This window comes from Pelophylax lessonae (genome assembly GCF_965119305.1).
Source record: "Pelophylax lessonae genome assembly, chromosome: 13".
Classification (NCBI taxonomy): Eukaryota; Metazoa; Chordata; class Amphibia; order Anura; family Ranidae; genus Pelophylax; species Pelophylax lessonae.
Window position 1 is genome coordinate 180,100,505 of NC_138780.1, and position 23,330 is coordinate 180,123,834.

General features: G+C 50.1%; 1 protein-coding gene across 1 annotated transcript in view; it reads left to right on the plus strand.

Moving 5' to 3' along the window:
- Positions 1–23,330, plus strand: part of ADCK1 (aarF domain containing kinase 1) — a 39,045-nt gene that overhangs the window by 2,375 nt on the left and 13,340 nt on the right. Inside the window, exons 2-6 of the mRNA XM_082242868.1 lie at positions 255–399; positions 8,548–8,631; positions 14,417–14,620; positions 21,072–21,230; positions 23,060–23,218. Of these exons, the coding sequence (XP_082098994.1) occupies positions 265–399; positions 8,548–8,631; positions 14,417–14,620; positions 21,072–21,230; positions 23,060–23,218 (741 nt within the window). The 5' untranslated portion in view covers positions 255–264. The remainder of the gene's footprint in view (positions 1–254; positions 400–8,547; positions 8,632–14,416; positions 14,621–21,071; positions 21,231–23,059; positions 23,219–23,330) is intronic.

Sequence of the window (23,330 nt, forward strand, 5' to 3'; positions counted from 1 at the left end):
CCTACTTTGTGTTTGTCTATCACATAAAATCCTATTAAAATACAGCCTCACAACATCATTGGTTGCGAGCATGCTGGCAAACCCAAGGCCCTGGGCTCCTAGAAACTAATCAGACTCAGCCTCACAACATCTTTGATTGGTGGGAATTAAATTCTAGGTGTGAGAGGACCCCTACACCTCATTTAATCCCCTTCTTTGGTTAGGCGTTGTCTCGCCTGCACCGCACACCATTAACACAGATCTCCTCTTTCCAGGCTCCCCAGGATGGTGAGGGCTCCTCTCCGGCTCGTTTCGCTGGTCTCGGCCGGTCTGGCCACATCCGGTCTCTGTGTGTATGGGGCACACTACTGGGACCCCAATGATTTTGGGGTTGTTCGAATTGGAAGAGCTGCACTGACGGTGAGTGACTGGCTGGAAAGGAGGGTTAGAAGGTAGAGTAGCATTATACATGGAAATAATCAAGCTGAACAAGGTTCACCAGGCACAGGAGTACTGGGGGAGGGGAAGGGAGGGGCAGAACAGGGAGAGGGAGGGGCAATGATGGAAGAGGGAGGAGCAGTACAGGGAGAGAGAGGGGCAGCGGTGGGAGAGAGAAGGACAGAACAGCGAGAGGGAGGGGTTGCACTGGGAAGGAAAGAGGCTTTAGTGGGAGAGGGAGGGGCAGAACAAGGAGTGGGAGGGGCAGAACAGGAAGAGATAGGGGTATCACTGGGAAGGGGAGAGGCTTTAGTGGGAGATGGAGGGGCAGAACAGGGAAAGGGAGGGGCTATACTGGGAGTGGCAGTGATGGAAGAGGGAGGAGCAGTACAGGGAGAGAGAGGGGCAGAACAGGGAGAGGGAGGGGCTGTACTGGGAGTGGCAGTGATGGAAGAGGGAGGGGCAGTGGGAGAGAGAGTGGCAGAACAGCAAGAGGGAGGGGTTGCACTGGGAAGGGGCGAGGCTTCAGTGGGAGAGGGAGGGGCAGAACAGGGAGAGGGAGGGGCAGTGTTGGAAGAGGTAGGAGCAGTACAGGGAGGGGGAGAGGCAGCAGTGGGATAGAGAGAGGCAGAACAGGGAGAGGGAGGGGCTGTACTAGGAGAGGGAGGGGCAGTGTTGGAAGAGGGAGGAGCAGTACAGGGAGGGGGAGAGGCAGCAGTGAGATAGAGAGAGGCAGAACAGGGAGAGGGAGGGGCTGTACTAGGAGAGGGAGGGGCAGTGTTGGAAGAGGGAGTAGCAGTACAGGGAGGGGGAGAGGCAGCAGTGGGATAGAGAGGGGCAGAACAGGGAGAAGGAGGGGCAGTGTTGGAAGAGGGAGGAGCAGTACAGGGAGGGGGAGGGGGAGAGCAGCAGTGGGATAGAGAGTGGCAGAACAGGGAGAGGGAGGGGGTTGCACTGGGAAGGGGGAGAAGTTACAGTATGAGAGGGAGGGGCAGAACAGGGAGAGGGAGGGGATGTACTGGGAGTGGCAGTGATGGAAGAGGGAGGAGCAGTACAGGGAGAAAGAGAGGCAGCAGTGGGAGAGGGAGTGTCAGGGAGATTGAAGGGTTGCACTGGGAAGGGGAGAGGCTTCAGTGGGAGGGGGGGGGCTGTACTGGGAGGGGCAGTGTTGGAAGAGGGAGGAGCAGTACAAGGAGAAAGAGAGGCAGCAGTGGGAGAGGGAGTGTCAGGGAGAGGGAGGGGGTTGCACTGGGAAGGGGGAGAAGTTTCAGTATGAGAGGGAGGGGCAAAACAGGGAGAGGGAGGGGCTGTACTGGGAGTGGAAGTGATGGAAGAGGGAGGAGCAGTACAGGGAGAAAGAGAGGCAGCAGTGGGAGAGGGAGTGTCAGGGAGAGGGAAGGGTTGCACTGGGAGGGGGAGAGGCTTCAGTGGGAGGGGGGGGGGGGGACTGTACTGGGAGGGGCAGTGTTGGAAGAGGGAGGAGCAGTACAGGGAGAGGGAGGGGCAGCAGCGGATAGGGGTAGCAATGGGAGACAGAGTAGGAGAGGGAATCGGCCTGCTCGTCTGTCCCCCTTAGCAAGCAGCTTTCTATGGGGGCAGACACAGAAGATAAGAAGCAGGCACCGGCAGCGGGGTTCCCTTGAAGAGTAGGTTCGGTTCTGCTCTATTGCACAGTGCAGGTAAGTGTGACATGTTTGCTATTTAGGCAAACATTGCCTCTGCATGTGGCTGTGGGTCGCAGCAATTCCCACACCTGCAACCACCGGCAGTGAAAAGGCGCTGCTGTGAGAAAACGCATGAGGCTGCCAATTATTCTGTAAAATCACAGTATGTGTGCCAGAGTCACAGAAAAATCATATGCTCAAAATGACCGTGTGATTTCCTGAGGGCCGTGTTTTGAGAAAGGTACGTGCACCTTTCTCTGTGGGAAACGCAGGCACAGAAGCCCATTGAAATGAATAGACTGCCGTGCTTGTGCAAACGTGGCGCGCAGAGACCTAGAGTCCTGGTAAAAAAACTCTCCACTACCTCCCTGGCTTAACACCAGCTTCACATGCTCGAGTTTTTGCAGCCCACGTTTGCGTGGGCATGGCAGCCTATTTATTTGAATGGGCTTCCGTGCCTGCGGTCTCTTAAAAAAAAAAAAGGTGCTTGCACATCTGCAAAAACGATGACCGCAGGCAGATCGTAATTTGCCTGCAGTTCCCATACCCACAGATACACTGCAGAATGAAATGCGTAGGGGTGCCATTAAGAATGAACGGCACCTCCGCAGGTCTCTGCAGAGCAGCGTGTGTTCCGCATGGATGTGAATCCAGCAGTAAAGAGGCCCGGTCACCTTGCCTGTGCAGCTGTTTTTTCTCTGGGGGGATAGAGGTAGATGAGCTGATTTACAGACGGTTCTGTGTTATTATTATTATTATTATTATTCTGTAATATTCCAGAGACGATGATTTCATCAAATTATTTCTTTATGTTTTCTGCTGCTTTGGTCTCATTCTGATGGCATGCTAAGAGGAGAGATTCCTCTACGACCTTTTCTGGGTGTCATCGGCTCTATAACATCCCCACTACATACTGCTCATTTTCATAGGCTGCTGAAATATATACACATCCAGTGCCAGGACAAGGTCATCCAGCGCCCAGGGCAAAGATGCCAAACTGTGCCCCCCCCCCCCCTAACCCATGATGTGCAAGCTTAGGGGATCCAACGCCCAGCAGTCACTCACTTGTCAAAATTCACTACTCCTGTCAGCCTTGCAACAGAAAGAAGGCGCCCTATCCCTACAGTAAACCATTGCGCCCAGGGCAGCCATCCCTCCTGCCCACCCCTTGTCTTGGCCCTGTACACATCCCGATATTTCCCAATCTCTGCCATTGTGCAGATCTTCACCCTATGTATAGCGACGCCACTGCCAGTGTTGGAGCCTCCACAAACTGATCATATGATGGATGGGATCCACAGACAGAAACTGTCCCCTGTTGTCTCTGCTTGTGGTCACTGATTCACATAGGAAGTTGAAGAGCTGTGGAGGCATCCTGCAACTCACACCTCATTGGTTGGCTGATCTAAGGGTACCGTTAAGCATTCTCTAGGCCAGGAGTCTCCAAACCTTCTAAACAAAGGGCCAGTTTACTGCCCTTTAGACTGAAGGGGAGTCAGACTGTGGCCAGTGGGAGTAGAAAATGATATCAGTGAAATAAATAGTGCCCCATCGATGGTGTCAGTGAAAAGAATAATGTCCCATCTTTGGTGTCAGTGGGAGTAATAGTTCCTTGGCATTGGTGTCAGTAGGAGGAATAGTTCCTTGGCATTGGTGTCAGTGGGAGGAATAGTTCCTTGGCATTGGTGTCAGTGGGAGGAATAGTTCCTTGGCATTGGTGTCAGTGGGAGGAATAGTTCCTTGGCATTGGTGTCAGTGGGAGGAATAGTTCATTGGCATTGGTGTCAGTGGGAGGAATAGTTCCTTGGCATGGGTGTCAGTGGGAGGAATAGTTCCTTGGCATTGGTGTCAGTGGGAGGAATAGTTCCTTGGCATTGGTGTCAGTGGGAAGAATAGTTCCTTGGCATTGGTGTCAGTGGAAGGAATAGTTCCTTGGCATTGGTGTCAGTGGGAAGAATAGTTCCTTGGCATTGGTGTCAGTGGAAGGAATAGAACTACATCTTGGGTGTCAGTGTCAAGAATAATGCCTCAAGAGCCGGATAAAGGCAAGCAAAGGGGGTGCATCCAGGCCCAGGGCTGCAGTTTGGAGACCACTGCACTAGGCTATTGCACACAGGCTCACCGGCCAGTGGTTCAATTCCTACAGCCAATATGTAAGCGGTCCCTAAACTGGGTTCAGCTGGAGAAGAGAGAAGTCCCCCAGAGCAGGGGCCCCCTGTGATGTGAAGCATGGACGAAGAAGATGGCTCCAGCACCTCTACCTTCCAAATCCACTCCACAATGGCAGTGCCCCTATGGCTGCCCTCACTGGCTAATAATTAACAGAGCCTGTCATTAGAAGATTGCCATGTGCTGACGCCTGAAAATGCTACCTCCCTGGCTGTCATGCCTGCCTCCTGACCTAGAGCGGGCACACAGCCAGCGAGGTCCTAGTGGAGACTGGATGGCTGATCTGCATTCTAGTTCCCTAAAATGAAGTAAGAGGATCAGGATGACAGGCTACTCTGTTCATATGTGCGGCTATACCGCTTCTCCTCTGAAAAGTGATCTGTGGTGGATAGCTTTTCGGAGAGAATTTGAAAGGCATAATGTCACTTGCTTTAACCCTCAAAAATGTCGACCAACTGTGCCGCAATCGCATGCTTTGCATGCGGTTGCGGCACAGAAGAATTCACTTACGTTCAGCTGCCAAATTCGACATGCCATTGAATTTTGGCTGTGAAGCAAAGCACTGCCACTGGGGTGTGGGTACAGTCCTGAGCGGCTGCATTTCTTACTTGGGGAAGGGGGGTAAAATCATTGCTTATCTGCCTGCTTTTACCGCCCCCGACCATCAATGTAAAAGAGCCCTTAGGCTCCTTTCACACCATGCAGAAGCCACAAAGCATGCATGTGTTCCCGTGCGCTCAGGGTGGCTGATCGATTACAATAGGCGGCCCTACGCATAGAAAGCAGGCAAAAGAAGTCACTGACCCTTTGGCATAATTGTGCCACACCAGAATAAAGCCAAAATGCATGGTTAGCAGAGACGTGCGGGTGCCATTATGGCTAGAGTCACACCTTTTGTGTTATTGGAACCGCGCCAAAAATCACACACCTTCCCAATGCGCACTAATTTGTTAATGACACCTAATTTGAAAATGCGCGTTTTCACGAGCGCCAAGCCGCATGGCTTCCTGAGGTTTGGTGTGGCATATTTCTGGAAAAGGGTCAGGGACTTGTTCTCTGCGGTTCTCCCATGTAGGGCATGAAATGAATGGGCTGCCCTACACGTGACACGCAGAAACATGCACGCTCAGTCGCACCTGTAGGAATCATCCACTTTAGCTCCGGAAAGGTTTTACCCCCTTAATGACCAGGCCATTTCTTGCAATTCAGCACTGCGTTACTTTAACAGAAAATTGGGCGGTCGTGCGACGCTGTACCCAAATACAATTGTTGTCCTTTTTTCCCCACAAATAGAGCTTTCTTTTGGTGGTATTTGATCACCTCTGCGGTTTTTAGATTTCGCGCTATAAACATAAAAAGAGCGTCAATTTTGAAAAAAAAAACTATATTTTTTTACTTTCTGCTATAAAACATTCCCAATAAAAAAAATTAAAAAAATCAAATTTTTTTATCAGTTTAGGCCAATTTGTATTCTGCTACATATTTTCGGTAAAAAAAAAATACCAAAAAGCGTATTTTAATTGGTTTGGGCAAAAGTTATCGCGTTTACAAACCATGGAATAGATTTTTGGACTTTTTCTTTTGTTTTTATCAGCAATGGCGGCGATCAGCGATTTTTAGTGGGACTGTGACATTGCGGCAGACAGATCAGACCCTTAACTGACATTTTTGACACTGTTTAGGGACCAGTGACACCAATACAGTGATCAGTGCTAAATAATATGCACTGTTACTGTATAAGTGACACTGGCAGGGAAGGGGTTAATACTGGGGGTAAGCAAGGGGTTAAGTGTGAGCCTAAATGTGCTTACTGACTGTAGGGGGGGGGGGGACTCTGTGACAGGCACATAGAGATTGGGGTTTCAGCTTAGCTGAGACACAGGATCTCACTGTGCCTGTCTGACAGGAGAGCCGCCTGCTTTGTTTACATAGGCAGGCGGCTCTCCTGTTAGTTTCTCTGAAGACCGCGGGAGGCCGGCATCGATCAAGCCCGCTTTTGCCTCGGTCTGGGTCCCGCTGTGTCTAATCACAGCAGGAGAGCGGCTCTGAGAGCGCGTGCGCACGCCGCCGAGACCGCGTGCACATATTCACGTAGATCTACGTGATTATGCGCAGACGAGCCGCCCTGCCACAGTAAATCTGCGTGGGGCGGTCGGCAACTGGTTAAAGTGGTTGTAAACCCTTACATATACTCAGTGCAGTGATCTGCAGTCTTCCATTCTTTACATTCCTTCAAAGCGATACATTTATAAAGCTGGTCTTAGCTGTGAGAAAAAAAAAGGGAGCTTAAATTACACTCTGCAGAGCTCAGTGTGGAGAGCTCTGAGAGCTGATTGGAGGGAAGGGACACACCTCCTTCGCACAGCACACAGGAACAAAGATAAGGCTGTCAGTCAGTTGGAGATCCCTTCTGTGTCACCATTTTTCTCTTGGTGTCAGGAAAACTTGTCAGAATTGACTCATGCTGATAGCAGAGGAAGCTGAAAGAAATGACACTTAGTGCTCTGGATTGTGGTAAGTACAGCAGAAGCCGATCAGCGGGTGCCCGCCAATATATGTCTATAAGCAATGCAGAGATCCATCCTGTCAGCAGGAATGTGCTGGATTTTGTTTCCCTGCAAAGCAGAGAATAAAATCCAGCGTATCCCTTAGTAAAAGCAGCACACTGTACACAAAAACACTGGCTAGGCACACATTTAACCCTTTGATCGCCCTAGATGTTTAACTCCTTCCCAGCCAGTGTCATTAGCACAGTGACAGTGTGTATTTTTAGCACTGATCACTGTATTAGTGTCACTGGTTTCCGGTTGTCACCGGTTCCCGCAAAGTGTCAGTTCGTGTCAGAATGACCGCCGCAATATTGCTGCCCCGCTTTAAGTCACTGATCGCAGCCATTACTAGTATAAAAAAATTTAAAAGATAAAAATTCCAGTATATATCCCATAATTTGTTGAAGTGATAACTTTTGGGCTAACCAATCAATATACGCTTATTGGGATTTTCTTTACCAAGTATATGTAGCAGAGTACACTATTCCTCCCACTGACACCAATGATGGGACACTATTCCTCCCACTGACACCAATGATGGGACACTATTCCTCCCACTGACACCAATGATGGGACACTATTCCCCCCCACTGACACCAATGATGGGATACTATTCCTCCCACTGATACCAATGATGGGATACTATTCCTCCCACTGATACCAATGATGGGGCACTATTCCTCCCACTGACACCAATGATGGGATACTATTCCTCCCACTGACACCAATGATGGGGCACTATTCATCCCACTGACACCAATGATGGGACACTATTCCTCCCACAGACACCAATGATGGGCACTATTCCTCCCACTGACACCAGTGATGGGGCACTATTCCTCTCACTGACACCAATGATAGGACACTATTCCTCCCACTGACACCAATGATGGGGCAATATTCCTCCCACTGACACCAATGATGGGGCAATATTCCTCCCACTGACACCAGTGATGGGGCACTATTCCTCTCACTGACACCAATGATAGGACACTATTCCTCCCACTGACACCAATGATGGGGCAATATTCCTCCCACTGACACCAATGATGGGGCATTATTCCTCCCACTGACACTAATGATGGGATACTATTCCTCCCACTGATACCAATGATGGGGCACTATTCCTCCCACTGACACCAATGATGGGGCACTATTATTCCCACTTAATTTCCTGTATGGAGGCCTTCCAGCATCATCTAACACTTTCCTCCCCAGCCTGACTGTCCCTGGCCCTCCCTTTTCACTCATTGGCTTTCAGTTCTTCCTTTTTTGGAGGCCCAGCATCACACGTGGTCTGCATGCAAATACAGTCTGCCGGGGAACTCCTCCTCTTCCCAAGAGCCAGCCTACTGCTTGCATCAAGGCTGAGGTCCCCTGAGCAGAGAACCGAGGCAGGCTATGTACAGCACCCTCCCCCGAGCCATGATCTGCCTGCATTGCATAGAGAAGCGCAGAGACCCAGTGATGACATCACAGGATGGGAAATCAGAGACCCGGTGATGACATCACAGGATGGGAAATCAGAGACCCAGTGATGACATCACAGGATGGGAAATCAGAAACCCAGTGATGACATCACAGGATGGGAAATCAGAGACCCGGTGATGACATCACAGGATGGAAAATAGCTTCTATCATGGAAATGGAAAGGTTTTATTATAAAATGTCACCAGCAAGTGGATGAACGGGGGAAGGGTCTTGTTTTTCTGCTTTTATTATGAGAAATGTGTTTCCTCTTCCTACAGACGGCGGCCATTACCTGTGATTACCTCATTAACCTCCGCAACGTTTCTCCAGGGACGCAGGAATATGATGTCATCAAGTCCCAGGTATGGAGCACCACCAGCAATTACCCCACACACTGCGGGATTTACTAAAAGGCCTCATGCACACAGGGCGAAAAAATAAAGGGATAGTGTATGAAAAAAAATTATTAAATAAAGGGACAGTGTAAGAACAAAAAGTAAAATAAATAGGAAAAATAAATAAATAAAAATAGGAACAGTGTAAGAATAAAAAATAAATAAAGGGACAGTGTAAGAATGTAAAAAAAAAAAGAGAAATAAATAAATAAAGGGATAGCGTACGAATAAAAATAAATAAATAAAGGCACAGTGTAAGAATAAAAAGTAAAATAAATAAGAAAGCCTGGGAATGATCCGATGCAATCGCTAACTGGGTAAGGAGCAGAGTGAGGCCAAGATGGCCGCCACTGGTCTCTATGCCCCTGGAGGACCGGAGTGACATCTGATGTCACTTCCTGTTCCCAGGCCATATTAAATCATTTTTTTTCTTTTGTAAAGCTAAAGTTCAAGAAAACTTTTTTCTTTTGTTTTTAAAGGTACGTGGTAGATTTGGGGGTCTTTTTGACCCCAGATCTCTCCATAAAGAGGACCTGTCATCCTTATTTGTATTACAAGGGATATTTACATTCCTTGTATTAGGAATAAAAGTGATAAAATAAACAAATAAAGGGACAGTGTAGAAATAAAAATAAATAAATGGACAGTGTAAGAATAAAAAATAAAAGTAAAATAAATAAGAAATATAAATAAATAAAGGGACAGTGTAAGAATAAAAATAAATAAATAAATGGACAGTGTAATGGTGGCCATACACTATACGAAAAATTGACTGAAATTCGGTCATTTGGACAGTGGGTTAGTTTTTCGGCCAGTTAAAGGGCACAAATCGGTAATCAGTTGTGACGTTTTTGAGCCAAAAAAAACGAAGGACAAGTTTGGAAATTTTCTGCCGAACGAACAATAAATTGAAAGGTTTATGTTTTTCTAGTCCAAACTGTTTGCACTAGGTATATGTGAAAAAACAAACAAAAAAATTGATTAATGTATGTTCATTGAATGATTTATCGGTCATTACATGATGGCACTATCGTTTGCTCTCACGGCCGAGTGTTCGTTTTTCGAAAATGAGTTTAAAAGATTTTTCATATAGTGTATTGCAGCATAAGAATAAAAAATAAAAAGTAAAATAAATAAGAAACAATAAATTAAATAAAGAGACAGTGTAAGAATAAAAATAAATAAATAAATAAAGGGACAATGTAAGAATAAAAAATAAAAAGTAAAATAAATAAGAAAAAAAAAAAAAAATTTAAAGCGCCTTATCCCTCCGAGCTTGAGCACGGAAGTGAACGCGTATATAAGTCACTCACGCATTAATGTAAACAGCGTTCAAACCACACATGTGAGGTATCACCGCGAACGTTAGAGTGAGAGCAATAATTCTAGCTCTAGACATCTTCTTTAACTTTAAACTGGTAATCTGTAAACATTTTTAAAACGTCGCCTATGGAGATTTTAAAGTACCAATGTTTGTCGCCATTCCATGAGCGTGCGCAATTTTAAAGCATGACATGTTAGGTGTCTATTTACTCTGCATTACATCATCTTTTACATTATACAAAAAAATTGGGGTAAATATTGTGTTTTTTTTTTTTTTTTTATTCATTAAAGTGTATTTTTTCCCCAAAAATTGCGTATAAAAGACCGCAGCGCAAATACCGTGTGAAATAAAACATTATTTTACATTAAAAATTAACAATCGCCATTTTATTCTCTAGGGTCTCTGCTACAAAAAATATATAATTTTGGGGGTTATATGTAATTTTCCAGCAAAAAATACTAATTTAAACATTTTGTTTAAAAGTTCCTGAGAAGGCCTGGTCTTCAAGTGGTTTAAATAAGCTAAAGTTAGGAGCTGATTGGCTACCATGTACAGCTGAAGCAGATTTTTTCACTCTCCAGTTTTAGTAATTCAGCCCCACTGTCTGGTAACCAGTAACAAACAAGCTGGACTGGGAATTCGAATATAGTGAGACCTGAGCAATGAAAATATCAGCCAATCAGAATTCATCTCTCACTGAGCTTACTGCAGGCAGTGGTAATCTGAGTGGTTTCTGTACTGTAAGTTACTGCATGCCATTGGTTCGCTTTACTGGGAAATCCTACTAGAGGTGACACATTCAATTACAGAGCTTTGCCTGAAAGTTATTATACGATACTGAGCAGAATATTGTGTGTCTTTTCTCACCTTTTTTTTTTTTTTTTTTTTAGTATTTGAACACATTTTATTTTATATATCTAAAGGTTATGGCTGCTTTTGCAGTTTAAGCAATACATTCACATTCCAGTTAAAAGCTAAGAACTGCTTTTGCAGCAATCCTCATCTTCAGCCCAGAGCTGTCCCCTGCAGTGTTTCTATTCCTCCAGTAGATGTCCTCAGTATTCCAGATTTACTGACGGCCAGCATTATTCAACCACCTCCCTGAGAACCCATTCTGTCACAGGCCTTGCCCTGAAACATTCATCTCCTTGTCACTCTGCTCTCTCCTCCTGTCAACATGATCCCTGCATTGCAAAACAACTGATTGGTGCTGCTTCTCCCTGTACAGGGACTACAAGCGGCTGTACCCAGGTCCAAATGATTTTTCACATCATTCCAGTATCCAGGTCCCCATATTTTCACACCAGTATACAGTATGTGCAGTATAAACCTAACCACAAGACCTCACCTAAGCTCTGAAAAAGTCTGCATCCCCCGAAATGCGTTGGCCATACATTGCTTTCCTAATCAATAAAGACTGAAAATGAATCACCAGGTACTGTAGTATGACTGCTTATACTAGACTCTCCTCCCATACCGCCATAGAAAGGTCACATGACTGCCATGTAATGAACATTATTTTCCCCCCATGTTTGGAATGCCTGACCTCTGACCTCACACACGGGATCCTGACTGCTGCAGAAGGATGTTCAGGACTCCTACATAGGACTTGTCAGGCATAGCAATAGTGTACTGGAGGACCACAGACAGAGAACAATGGGGCACCACCCAAACTTTTCCCACCTTCGGGGAAACTATATGTGTGATGACAGTATTGTACTCTGATTGTTCACATCATAAAGATGCACCTTAACCCCCTGAAGCTGGCCATAACCTGGCCCCCCCTTAACCCCCTGAAGCTGGCCATAACCCCCAATAAGCTGGCCACAACCCCCCTTAACCCCGAATAAGCTGGCCATAACCTCCCTTAACCCCCTTAAGCTGGCCATAACCCCCCCTTAACCCCCTAAACTTGCCATAACCACCCTTAATCTGACCATAACCCCCCTTAACCCCTTAATGCTGGCCATAACCCCCCATAAGCTGGCCATAACCCCCCTTAACCCCCTAAACTGGCCATAACCCCCCTTGACCCACTTCAGCTGGCCATAACCCCCCTTAAGCTGGCCATAACCCCCCTTAATCCCCTTAAGCTGGCCATAACCCCCCTTAACCCCCTTCAGCTGGCCATAAGCTGGCCATAACCCCCCCTAACCCCCTTAAACTGGCCATAACCCCCCCTAACTTCCTCAAGCTAGCCAAAACCCCACTTAACCCCCTTAAGCTGGCCATAACCCCCAATAAGCTGGCCACAACCCCCCTTAACCCCCTAAACTTGCCATAACCACCCTTAATCTGACCATAACCCCCCTTAACCCCTTAATGCTGGCCATAACCCCCCATAAGCTGGCCATAACCCCCCTTAACCCCCTAAACTGGCCATAACCCCCCTTGACCCACTTCAGCTGGCCATAACCCCCCTTAAGCTGGCCATAACCCCCCTTAATCCCCTTAAGCTGGCCATAACCCCCCTTAACCCCCTTCAGCTGGCCATAAGCTGGCCATAACCCCCCCTAACCCCCTTAAACTGGCCATAACCCCCCCTAACTTCCTCAAGCTAGCCAAAACCCCACTTAACCCCCTTAAGCTGGCCATAACCCCCAATAAGCTGGCCACAACCCCCCTTAACCCCCAATAAGCTGGCCATAACCTCCCTTAACCCCCTTAAGCTGGCCATAACCCCCCCCTTAACCCCCTAAACTTGCCATAACCACCCTTAAGCTGACCATAACCCCCCTTAACCCCCTAATGCTGGCCATAACCCCCCATAAGCTGGCCATAACCCCCCTTAACCCCCTAAACTGGCCATAACCCCCCTTAACCCACTTCAGCTGGCCATAACCCCCCTTAAGCTGGCCATAACCCCCCTTAACCCCCTTCAGCTGGCCATAACCCCCCATAAGCTGGCCATAATCCCCCCTAACCCCCTTAAACTGGCCATAAACCCCCTTAACTTCCTCAAGCTAGCCAAAACCCCACTTAACCCCCTTAAGCTGGCCATAACCGTCCTTTCACCCTTAAGCTGGCCATAACCCCTCTTAACCCCCTTAAACTGGCCATAACACCCCTTAACCCTCTTAAGCTGGCCATATCTCCCCTTAAACTGGCCATAACCCCCTTAAGCTGGCCATAAACCCTCTTAAACTGGCCATAAACCCCCTTAAGCTGGCCATAAGCCCTCCTTGAGCTGGCCATAACCCCTCTTAACCCCCTTAAACTGGCCATAACCCCCCTTAAACTGGCCATAACCCCCTTAAGCTGACCATAAACCCCCTTAAACTGGCCATAACCCCTCCTTGAGCTGGCCATAACCCCCCTAAGCTGGCCATAACCCCCCTTGAGCTGGCTATATCCCCCTTAAGCTGGCTATAACCCCCCTTAACCTGGCCATAACCCCTCTCAAGTTGTAACCACGGCTTGCAGGACTTAAATTCACACGATTCCTCCATCAACACAGACAGTGCTGACAGGGGAATCCCTCCTGCCGAGGGAAGGGGCGGAGCGGGGGGGAAGCTGTCTCCACCATGTGAGCACTGTGATTGGCTGTTACAGTGGTCACATGATTGGAAGCTAGCCCACAGTGCACGCTCTCAGCACAGAAAGTTCTGCTGCCCATTGATGCATGTGTGCCACGTGTGCCATTATAGCCCACTCTCTTTGTCACCGCAGATGTGCATTACGTGGGCAGCAAGAGGTTACATAGTTACAATTTTCGATCATTTCTTTCAGCAGATTGAGGCTGTAAGGGCAGGGCCGGGACAAGGGGACGAGCCCTGCAGTCAGATTGTTATGTGTGCTGAGTTTAAAGAGTAACTCCACTTTTGTTGAGAAGAAAATATTCCCCTCTGGGTGATCTCTGTACACTGCAGGGATTGAAACAAACTTTGTTGCAGATTCCTACCTTTTGCTGTTCTGAAGAAATAGCTGTTTGTCTGTCTGTGTCATTGTGCGGAGTGGGTCTGTATGGGAGTGATTTTATAATTATCAATCAGCTGCTGCACTTGCAGGGCTCTAAAAAGGAAAGTGGCAGGGTCTGCATCCCTTTAGACGTTATTTCTTGTTGGGAGTATCTCACCAAAAATGACATTTTTGTTGCAGGGGATGCTGAAAATCTGACTTGTATCTTAATGCAGACTTCTGGGAAATATGGTGAGCCAATCACACAAGCAGGAAATGAGATTCCTGGGCAGAGGTCTCTATACCATCTGTGTACAGAACACCTCCAGGTTGCCATATTGCTTTTTACAGAAGATTACAGGAAGGGTCATTTTTAATAACATTCAATTACTATATAACTTGTGTGGCAATCGTGTATGTTCTATTATTATTTTTTTATTTACTATTTTTTTTCCATGAAAGTAGAGTTCCTCTTTAAATCTGGTGAACTATATCTGTATGTTCTGACGCCAAAACACTGTTTTCCCACAGATACACAGCCGCTCTGCCCACCAACTACTGGACCTTTGCTGTGCCAACCGGGGCACCTTCATCAAGGTGGGGCAGCACCTTGGCGCCCTGGAGTACCTGCTACCACCAGAATATACCCGCACCCTCAGTGTTCTGCACAGCCAGGCCCCACCCACTCCGCTGCCCGATGTGCTGCACGTTATCCGAGAAGAACTGGGCAAAGAGGTGATGCCCCTGCACTAGTCTGGGTTAAATAATGGTGTTTGGGTCTGGGTGACCGGGGGGGGGGGGGGTAACCCTATCATTTCTGGGTGGCAATGGAGTAAGCTTTTGGTGTCTGGGTGGAAGGAGGTTGTCCTGTGGGGTCTGGGTAGAAGGGGGTAACCCTGTGGTTTCTGGGTGGCAAGGGGTTGCCCTGTAGTGTCTGGTTGGCAGGGGGTCAACCCTTTGGTGTCTGGGTGGTGGGGGGGGGTACCCTGTGGTGTCTGGGTGGCAGGGGGTTGCCCTGTGGTGTCTGGGTGGCAGGGGTAACCCTGTGGTGTCTGGTTAGAAGGGGGTTATCCTTTGGTTTCTGGTTGGTAGGGGGTCAAGCGGTGGTGTCTGGTTTGCAGGGGGTTGCCCTGTGGTGTCTGGGTGGAAGGGGGTTGCCCCGTGGTGTCTGGGTGGAAGGGGGTGACCCTGTGGTGTCTGGGTGGCAGGGGGTTACCCTGTGATGTCGGGGTGGAAGGGGGTAACCCTGTGGTGTCTGGGTGGAAGGGGGTTACCCTGTGGTGTCTGGGTGGAAGGGGGCAACCCTGTGGTGTCTGGGTGGAAGGGGGTAACCCTGTGGTGTCTGGGTGGAAGAGGGTTACCCTGTGGTGTCTGGGTGGAAGGGGGTAACCCTGTGGTGTCTGGGTGGCAGGGGGTTACCCTGTGATGTCTGGGTGGAAGGGGGTAATCCTGTGGTGTCTGGGTGGAAGGGGGTTACCCCATGGTGAGTGGGTGGAAGGGGGTTACCCCGTGGTGACTGGGTGGAAGGGGATAACCCTGTGGTGTCTGGGTGGAAGGGGGTTACCCCATGGTGACTGGGTGGAAGGGGGTTACCCCATGGTGACTGGGTGGAAGGGGGTTACCCCATGGTGACTGGGTGGAAGAGGATAACCCTGTGGTGTCTGGGTGGAAGGGGGTTGCCCCGTGGTGTCTGGGTGGAAGGGGGTAACTCTGTGGTGTCTGGGTGGAAGGGGGTTACTCCGTGGTGTCTGGGTGGAAGGGGGTAACCCTGTGGTATCTGGGTGGTAGGAAGTAACCCCGTGGTGTCTTGGTGGAAGGGGGTTACCCCGTGGTGTCTGGGTGGTAGGAAGTAACCCCGTGGTGTCTGGATGGAAGGGGGTTACCCCGTGGTCTCTGGGTGGAAGGGGGTTACTCCGTGGTGTCTGGGTGGAAGGCGGTAACCCTGTGGTGTCTGGGTCAAAGGGGGTTACCCCGTGGTGTCTGGGTGGAAGGCGGTAGTAACCCTGTGGTGTCTGGGTGGAAGGAGGTTACCCTGTGGTGTCTGGGTGGCAGGGGGTGACCCTGTGGTGTCTGGGTGGCAGGGGGTTACCCTGTGATGTCTGGGTGGAAGGGGGTAACCCTGTGGGGTCTGGGTGGAAGGGGGTTACTCCGTGGTGTCTGGGTGGAAGGCGGTAACCCTGTGGTGTCTGGGTGGCAGGGGGTTACCCTGTGGTGTCTGGGTGGAAGGGGGTAACCCTGTGGTGTCTGGGTGGAAGGGGGTAACCCTGTGTTGTCTGGGTGGAAGGGGGTTACCCCGTGGTATCTGGGTGGAAGGGGGTTACCCCGTGGTGTCTGGGTGGCAGGGGGTTACCCCGTGGTGTCTGGGTGGAAGGGGGTTGCCCTGTGGTGTCTGGGTGGCAAGGGGTTACCCCGTGGTGTCTGGGTGGAAGGGGGTTGCCCTATGGTGTTTGGGTGGCAGAGGGTAACCCTGTGGTGTCTGGTTTGCAGGGGGTTGCCCTGTGGTGTCTGGGTGGAAGGGGGTTGCCCAGTGGTGTCTGGGTGGAAGGCAGTAACCCTGTGGTGTCTGGGTGGAAGGAGGTTACCCCGTGGTGTCTGGGTGGAAGGGGGTGACCCTGTGGTGTCTGGGTGGCAGGGGGTTACCCTGTGATGTCTGGGTGGAAGGGGGTAACCCTGTGGTGTCTGGGTGGAAGGGGGTAACCCTGTGGTGTCTGGGTGGAAGGGGGTAACCCTGTGGTGTCTGGGTGGAAGGGGGCAACCCTGTGGTGTCTGGGTGGAAGGGGGTAACCCTGTGGTGTCTGGGTGGAAGGGGGTAACCCTGTGGTGTCTGGGTGGAAGGGGCTAACCCTGTGGTGTCTGGGTGGTAGGGGGTTACCCTGTGATGTCTGGGTGGAAGGGGGTAACCCCGTGGTGTCTGGGTGGAAGGGGGTTACCCCATGGTGAGTGGGTGGAAGGGGGTTACCCCATGGTGACTGGGTGGAAGGGGATAACCCTGTGGTGTCTGGGTGGAAGGGGGTTACCCCGTTGTGTCTGGGTGGAAGGGGTTAACCCTGTGGTATCTGGGTGGTAGGAAGTAACCCCGTGGTGTCTTGGTGGAAGGGGGTTACCCCGTGGTGTTTGGATGGAAGGGGGTTACCCCGTGGTCTCTGGGTGGAAGGGGGTTACTCCGTGGTGTCTGGGTGGAAGGCGGTAACCCTGTGGTGTCTGGGTCAAAGGGGGTTACCCCGTGGTGTCTGGGTGGAAGGCAGTAGTAGTCCTGTGGTGTCTGGGTGGAAGGGGGTTGCCCTGTGGTGTCTTGGTGGAAGGGGGTAACCCTGTGGTGTCTGGGTGGCAGGGGGCTACTCCGTGGTGTCTGGGTGGAAGGGGGTACCCCATGGTGTCTGGGTGGAAGGCGGTAACCCTGTGGTGTCTGGGTGGCAGGGGGTTACCCTGTGGTGTCTGGGTGGAAGGGGGTAACCCTGTGGTGTCTGGGTGGAAGGGGGTAACCCTGTGTTGTCTGGGTGGAAGGGGGTTACCCCGTGGTGTCTGGGTGGAAGGGGGTTACCCCGTGGTGTCTGGGTGGCAGGGGGTTACCCCGTGGTGTCTGGGTGGAAGGGGGTTGCCCTGTGGTGTCTGGGTGGCAGGGGGTTACCCCGTGGTGTCTGGGTGGAAGGGGGTTGCCCTATGGTGTTTGGGTGGCAGAGGGTAACCCTGTGGTGTCTGGTTTGCAGGGGGTTGCCCTGTGGTGTCTGGGTGGAAGGGGGTTGCCCAGTGGTGTCTGGGTGGAAGGCAGTAACCCTGTGGTGTCTGGGTGGAAGGAGGTTACCCCGTGGTGTCTGGGTGGAAGGGGGTGACCCTGTGGTGTCTGGGTGGCAGGGGGTTACCCTGTGATGTCTGGGTGGAAGGGGGTAACCCTGTGGTGTCTGGGTGGAAGGGGGTAACCCTGTGGTGTCTGGGTGGAAGGGGGTTACTCCGTGGTGTCTGGGTGGAAGGCAGTAACCCTGTGGTGTCTGGGTGGCAGGGGGTTACCCTGTGGTGTCTGGGTGGAAGGGGGCAACCCTGTGGTGTCTGGGTGGAAGGGGGTAACCCTGTGGTGTCTGGGTGGAAGGGGGTAACCCTGTGGTGTCTGGGTGGAAGGGGCTAACCCTGTGGTGTCTGGGTGGTAGGGGGTTACCCTGTGATGTCTGGGTGGAAGGGGGTAACCCCGTGGTGTCTGGGTGGAAGGGGGTTACCCCATGGTGAGTGGGTGGAAGGGGGTTACCCCATGGTGACTGGGTGGAAGGGGATAACCCTGTGGTGTCTGGGTGGAAGGGGGTTACCCCGTTGTGTCTGGGTGGAAGGGGTTAACCCTGTGGTATCTGGGTGGTAGGAAGTAACCCCGTGGTGTCTTGGTGGAAGGGGGTTACCCCGTGGTGTTTGGATGGAAGGGGGTTACCCCGTGGTCTCTGGGTGGAAGGGGGTTACTCCGTGGTGTCTGGGTGGAAGGGGGTTGCCCTGTGGTGTCTGGGTGGCAAGGGGTTACCCCGTGGTGTCTGGGTGGAAGGGGGTTGCCCTATGGTGTTTGGGTGGCAGAGGGTAACCCTGTGGTGTCTGGTTTGCAGGGGGTTGCCCTGTGGTGTCTGGGTGGAAGGGGGTTGCCCAGTGGTGTCTGGGTGGAAGGCAGTAACCCTGTGGTGTCTGGGTGGAAGGAGGTTACCCCGTGGTGTCTGGGTGGAAGGGGGTGACCCTGTGGTGTCTGGGTGGCAGGGGGTTACCCTGTGATGTCTGGGTGGAAGGGGGTAACCCTGTGGTGTCTGGGTGGAAGGGGGTAACCCTGTGGTGTCTGGGTGGAAGGGGGTAACCCTGTGGTGTCTGGGTGGAAGGGGGTTACTCCGTGGTGTCTGGGTGGAAGGCAGTAGCCCTGTGGTGTCTGGGTGGCAGGGGGTTACCCTGTGGTGTCTGGGTGGAAGGGGGCAACCCTGTGGTGTCTGGGTGGAAGGGGGTAACCCTGTGGTGTCTGGGTGGAAGGGGGTAACCCTGTGGTGTCTGGGTGGAAGGGGCTAACCCTGTGGTGTCTGGGTGGTAGGGGGTTACCCTGTGATGTCTGGGTGGAAGGGGGTAACCCCGTGGTGTCTGGGTGGAAGGGGGTTACCCCATGGTGAGTGGGTGGAAGGGGGTTACCCCATGGTGACTGGGTGGAAGGGGATAACCCTGTGGTGTCTGGGTGGAAGGGGGTTACCCCGTTGTGTCTGGGTGGAAGGGGTTAACCCTGTGGTATCTGGGTGGTAGGAAGTAACCCCGTGGTGTCTTGGTGGAAGGGGGTTACCCCGTGGTGTTTGGATGGAAGGGGGTTACCCCGTGGTCTCTGGGTGGAAGGGGGTTACTCCGTGGTGTCTGGGTGGAAGGCGGTAACCCTGTGGTGTCTGGGTCAAAGGGGGTTACCCCGTGGTGTCTGGGTGGAAGGCAGTAGTAGTCCTGTGGTGTCTGGGTGGAAGGGGGTTGCCCTGTGGTGTCTTGGTGGAAGGGGGTAACCCTGTGGTGTCTGGGTGGCAGGGGGCTACTCCGTGGTGTCTGGGTGGAAGGGGGTACCCCATGGTGTCTGGGTGGAAGGGGGTAACCCCATGGTGTCTGGGTGGAAGGGGGTACCCCATGGTGTCTGGGTGGAAGGGGGTACCCCGTGGTGTCTGGGTGGAAGGCGGTAACCCTGTGGTGTCTGGGTGGAAGGAGGTTACCCCGTGGTGTCTGGGTGGAAGGGGGTAACCCTGTGGTGTCTGGGTGGAAGGGGGTTAGCCCGTGGTGTCTGGGTGGAAGGGGGTAACCCTGTGGTGTCTGGATGGAAGGGGGTTAGCCCGTGGTGTCTGGGTGGAAGGGGGTTACCCTGTGATGTCTGGGTGGAAGGAGGTAACCCCGTGGTGTCTGGGTGGAAGGGAGTAACCCTGTGGTGTCTGGGTGGCAGGGGGTTACCCTGTAATGTCTGGGTGGAAGGGGGTAACCCCCGTGGTGTCTGGGTGGAAGGGAGTAACCCTGTGGTGTCTGGGTGGCAGGCGGTAACCCTGTGGTGTCTGGGTCAAAGGGGGTTACCCCGTGATGTCTGGGTGGAAGGCGGTAACCCTGTGGTGTCTGGGTGGAAGGGGGTAACCTTGTGGTGTCTGGGTGGAAGGGGGTTAGCCCGTGGTGTCTGGGTGGAAGGGGGTAACCCTGTGGTGTCTGGGTGGAAGGGGGTTAGCCCGTGGTGTCTGGGTGGAAGGGGGTTACCCTGTGATGTCTGGGTGGAAGGGGGTAACCCCGTGGTGTCTGGGTGGAAGGGAGTAACCCTGTGGTGTCTGGGTGGCAGGGGGTTACCCTGTAATGTCTGGGTGGAAGGGGGTAACCCCGTGGTGTCTGGGTGGAAGGGAGTAACCCTGTGGTGTCTGGGTGGCAGGGGGTTACCCTGTAATGTCTGGGTGGAAGGGGGTAACCCCGTGGTGTCTGGGTGGAAGGGAGTAACCCTGTGGTGTCTGGGTGGCAGGCGGTAACCCTGTGGTGTCTGGGTCAAAGGGGGTTACCCCGTGGTGTCTGGGTGGAAGGGTGGAAGGCGGTAACCCTGTAGTGTCTGGGTGGAAGGGGGTAACCCTGTGGTGTCTGGGTGGCAGGCGGTAACCCTGTGGTGTCTGGGTCAAAGGGGGTTACCCCGTGGTGTCTGGGTGGAAGGCGGTAACCCTGTGGTGTCTGGGTGGAAGGAGGGGTAACCCAGTGATGTCTGGGTGGTAGAGGGTTAACCCTCCCATGTTGGGCCAGATTAATATAATTCTGTTTATTGTGTCTTTTATCATCGGCGTGGCGGTGTGGCGTGGCGGGTGCAGGGACGGGCACTGATGGATGGCTGTTTGTATGCCGAGCATTGGCTTATTATGAGCTGTAATTAATCAGCCATCCTCACATCTGATAGGGCCATCAGGACGGGGTCACAATGTATTCATAAATCGCTCTCCTCGTGCCTAATAAAACGATATCAAACTGAGATTTATTGCGGCAGTTTTTGCAGTCTGGAGAGGGGAGAGATTAGCTCAATTATTCACCAATGAAAAAAAAACAAAACACACAAAGTGAAGGAAAATCTGAGCGCAGCGGGGGAGGGGGTGGGTGGCTGTCGGGTGTTTATAGGTGCTGGGCGTCTTGGTGGGCTGTAGATGGTGGAGCCTCAGGTGATTAATGCTGCCCGATGTCACCATCATCCTTCTCTTTCCTTTAGGCCAATGAAGTCTTTGAGCGGTTTGAGGAGGCGCCGCTGGGTGCAGCGTCATTGGCTCAGGTGCACCGCGCAGTTCTGAAGGACGGCCGCACAGTCGCTGTGAAGGTTCAGCATCCCAAAGTGCAGAATCAGAGTTCCCTCGATATACTTCTCATGGAGGTCAGTTATGAATCCAACCTTCCACTCTACCTTACACAGCTGTACAGGCTGCTCTGATTTCACCGCACACTGTGACCTTCTCACAGTGTGCATTAGAGGCTGCAGCAAGTCACACAGTAAAAATGTCCAAAACACAATAAAAAAATCTTTATTTTTGTTAATACTAATTAAAATGATGATTATTATTATATTAATAAATATAATAATATAATAAAAATATCAAATAGACAATAAAAATAATAAGTAATATAAAAGATATTATTGTTAAAAATTAAAATAATAACACAAAATAATTTAGTCATTTCTACATATAATAAATAAATAAATAAAAGTGTCAAATGCACAATAAAAACAATTTTTAAAAAAGCATATTTTTGTTAATAATTAAAATAATAATAAATAATAATAATTCATATTGTTCTTAATACTTATAATAAATTAATAAATACATAAATAAAAATGTCAAATACACAATAAAAATAATAAACAAAATAAGTATGATCATTAATAATTCAAATAATAATAGATAATATTGTAATGAATACATATAATAACATAATTAATCAATTTTAAAAAAACTTCAAATAACACCATAAGGTAATAAACAAAATAAAAAATATTTTTGTTAATAATTAAAATAATAATAATAGATAAAATTGTTATTAAAGAGGTTGTAAACCCACTGTTATAACTTGTACCTATAGGTAAGCCTATAATAAGGCTTACCTATAGGTACTGTAAATATCTTCTTGCACCATTTAGGAGATATTTACTTTTCATGCAGCCGATGATGTCATTGGAGCATGCGCTCTAAAGGAACGGCCACCCGTGCCGTTCCTTCAGAGCCCTGTGTCGTGAACGGCGGCTCCCATGTGCGTGATCCCATCACGCCTCCGGCCAAACAGATGCTCGGAAGATGCGAACCAGGAAGCCGGACGACCGAACATGTCGGCCGTGTCACATCTGAGCGGGCGGCACTGCAGGTCATCGCGTCTCTGGCCAATCAAATGGCCAGAGGATGCGAACCAGGAAGCCGGGCGGCCGAACAGGAGATATTTACTTTTAATGCAGCCGATGACGTCATCGGCGCATGCGCACTGAAGGAAAGGCCACCCGTTCTGTTCCTTCAGAGCCCTGTGCCGTGAACGGCGGCTCCAACGCGCGTGATGTCATCACGCCTCTGGCCCATAAGATGGCCGGAAGATGGGAACCAGGAAGCAGGACGACCGAACATGTCGGCTGTGTCACTTCCGAGCGGGCAGCACTGCAGGGGCTTCGTTCTAAGGTAAGTATTTCATAGTGAGCTAGTATGCGATGCATACTAGCTCATTATGCCTTTGTCTTACAGAGTTTTTTTTTTTTTGTTTTTTTTGAGTTTACAACCTCTTTAATACGTATAATAAAATAATGAACAAACAAATACATAAATAAAAATGTAAAATACACAAAAAAAAAATAAAAAATATTTTTGGTTAATAATTACATTAATAATAATAATGTTATTAATAAATATAATAAACAATTAAATACACAATAAAAATAATAAGTAAAATAAACAATTTTTTGTTAATAACTAAAATAATAATACAAAATAGTGTTATTAATAAATATAATAAAATAACACATAAAAGTAAAAACGTAAAATACACAGAACAATTTAAAACGCCATCCAGTTGGAGTTTATTTCTGTTATAATTGCTGTGTCCTTGTATAATATGATCACCGCGTTCGGTTGTTACCGGGATCTTGGTGACTCTCGGCCTATGGTGGGCGTCCCATGTACGGTTAGGATTCTGGTGCTCTATAACTCCTCGGCCTGTCTTCTCCAGGTTCTCCTCCACATTGTGAAGAAGATCTTCCCGCAGTTTGAGTTCATGTGGCTCATAGAGGAGGCGAAGAAGAACCTTCCGATGGAACTTGACTTTGTTAACGAGGGGCGGAATGCAGAAAAACTAGCGGACATGGTGTCCAGGTTTCCCTTCCTCAAGGTGAGTGAACATGGTTTTATTAGAGGGGATGGTGTCTTCTGATATTATTGCGGACAGGCGGACAGCTTGGGCGGGTTGGGACAATATTATACACACAATCCTGTACAATATT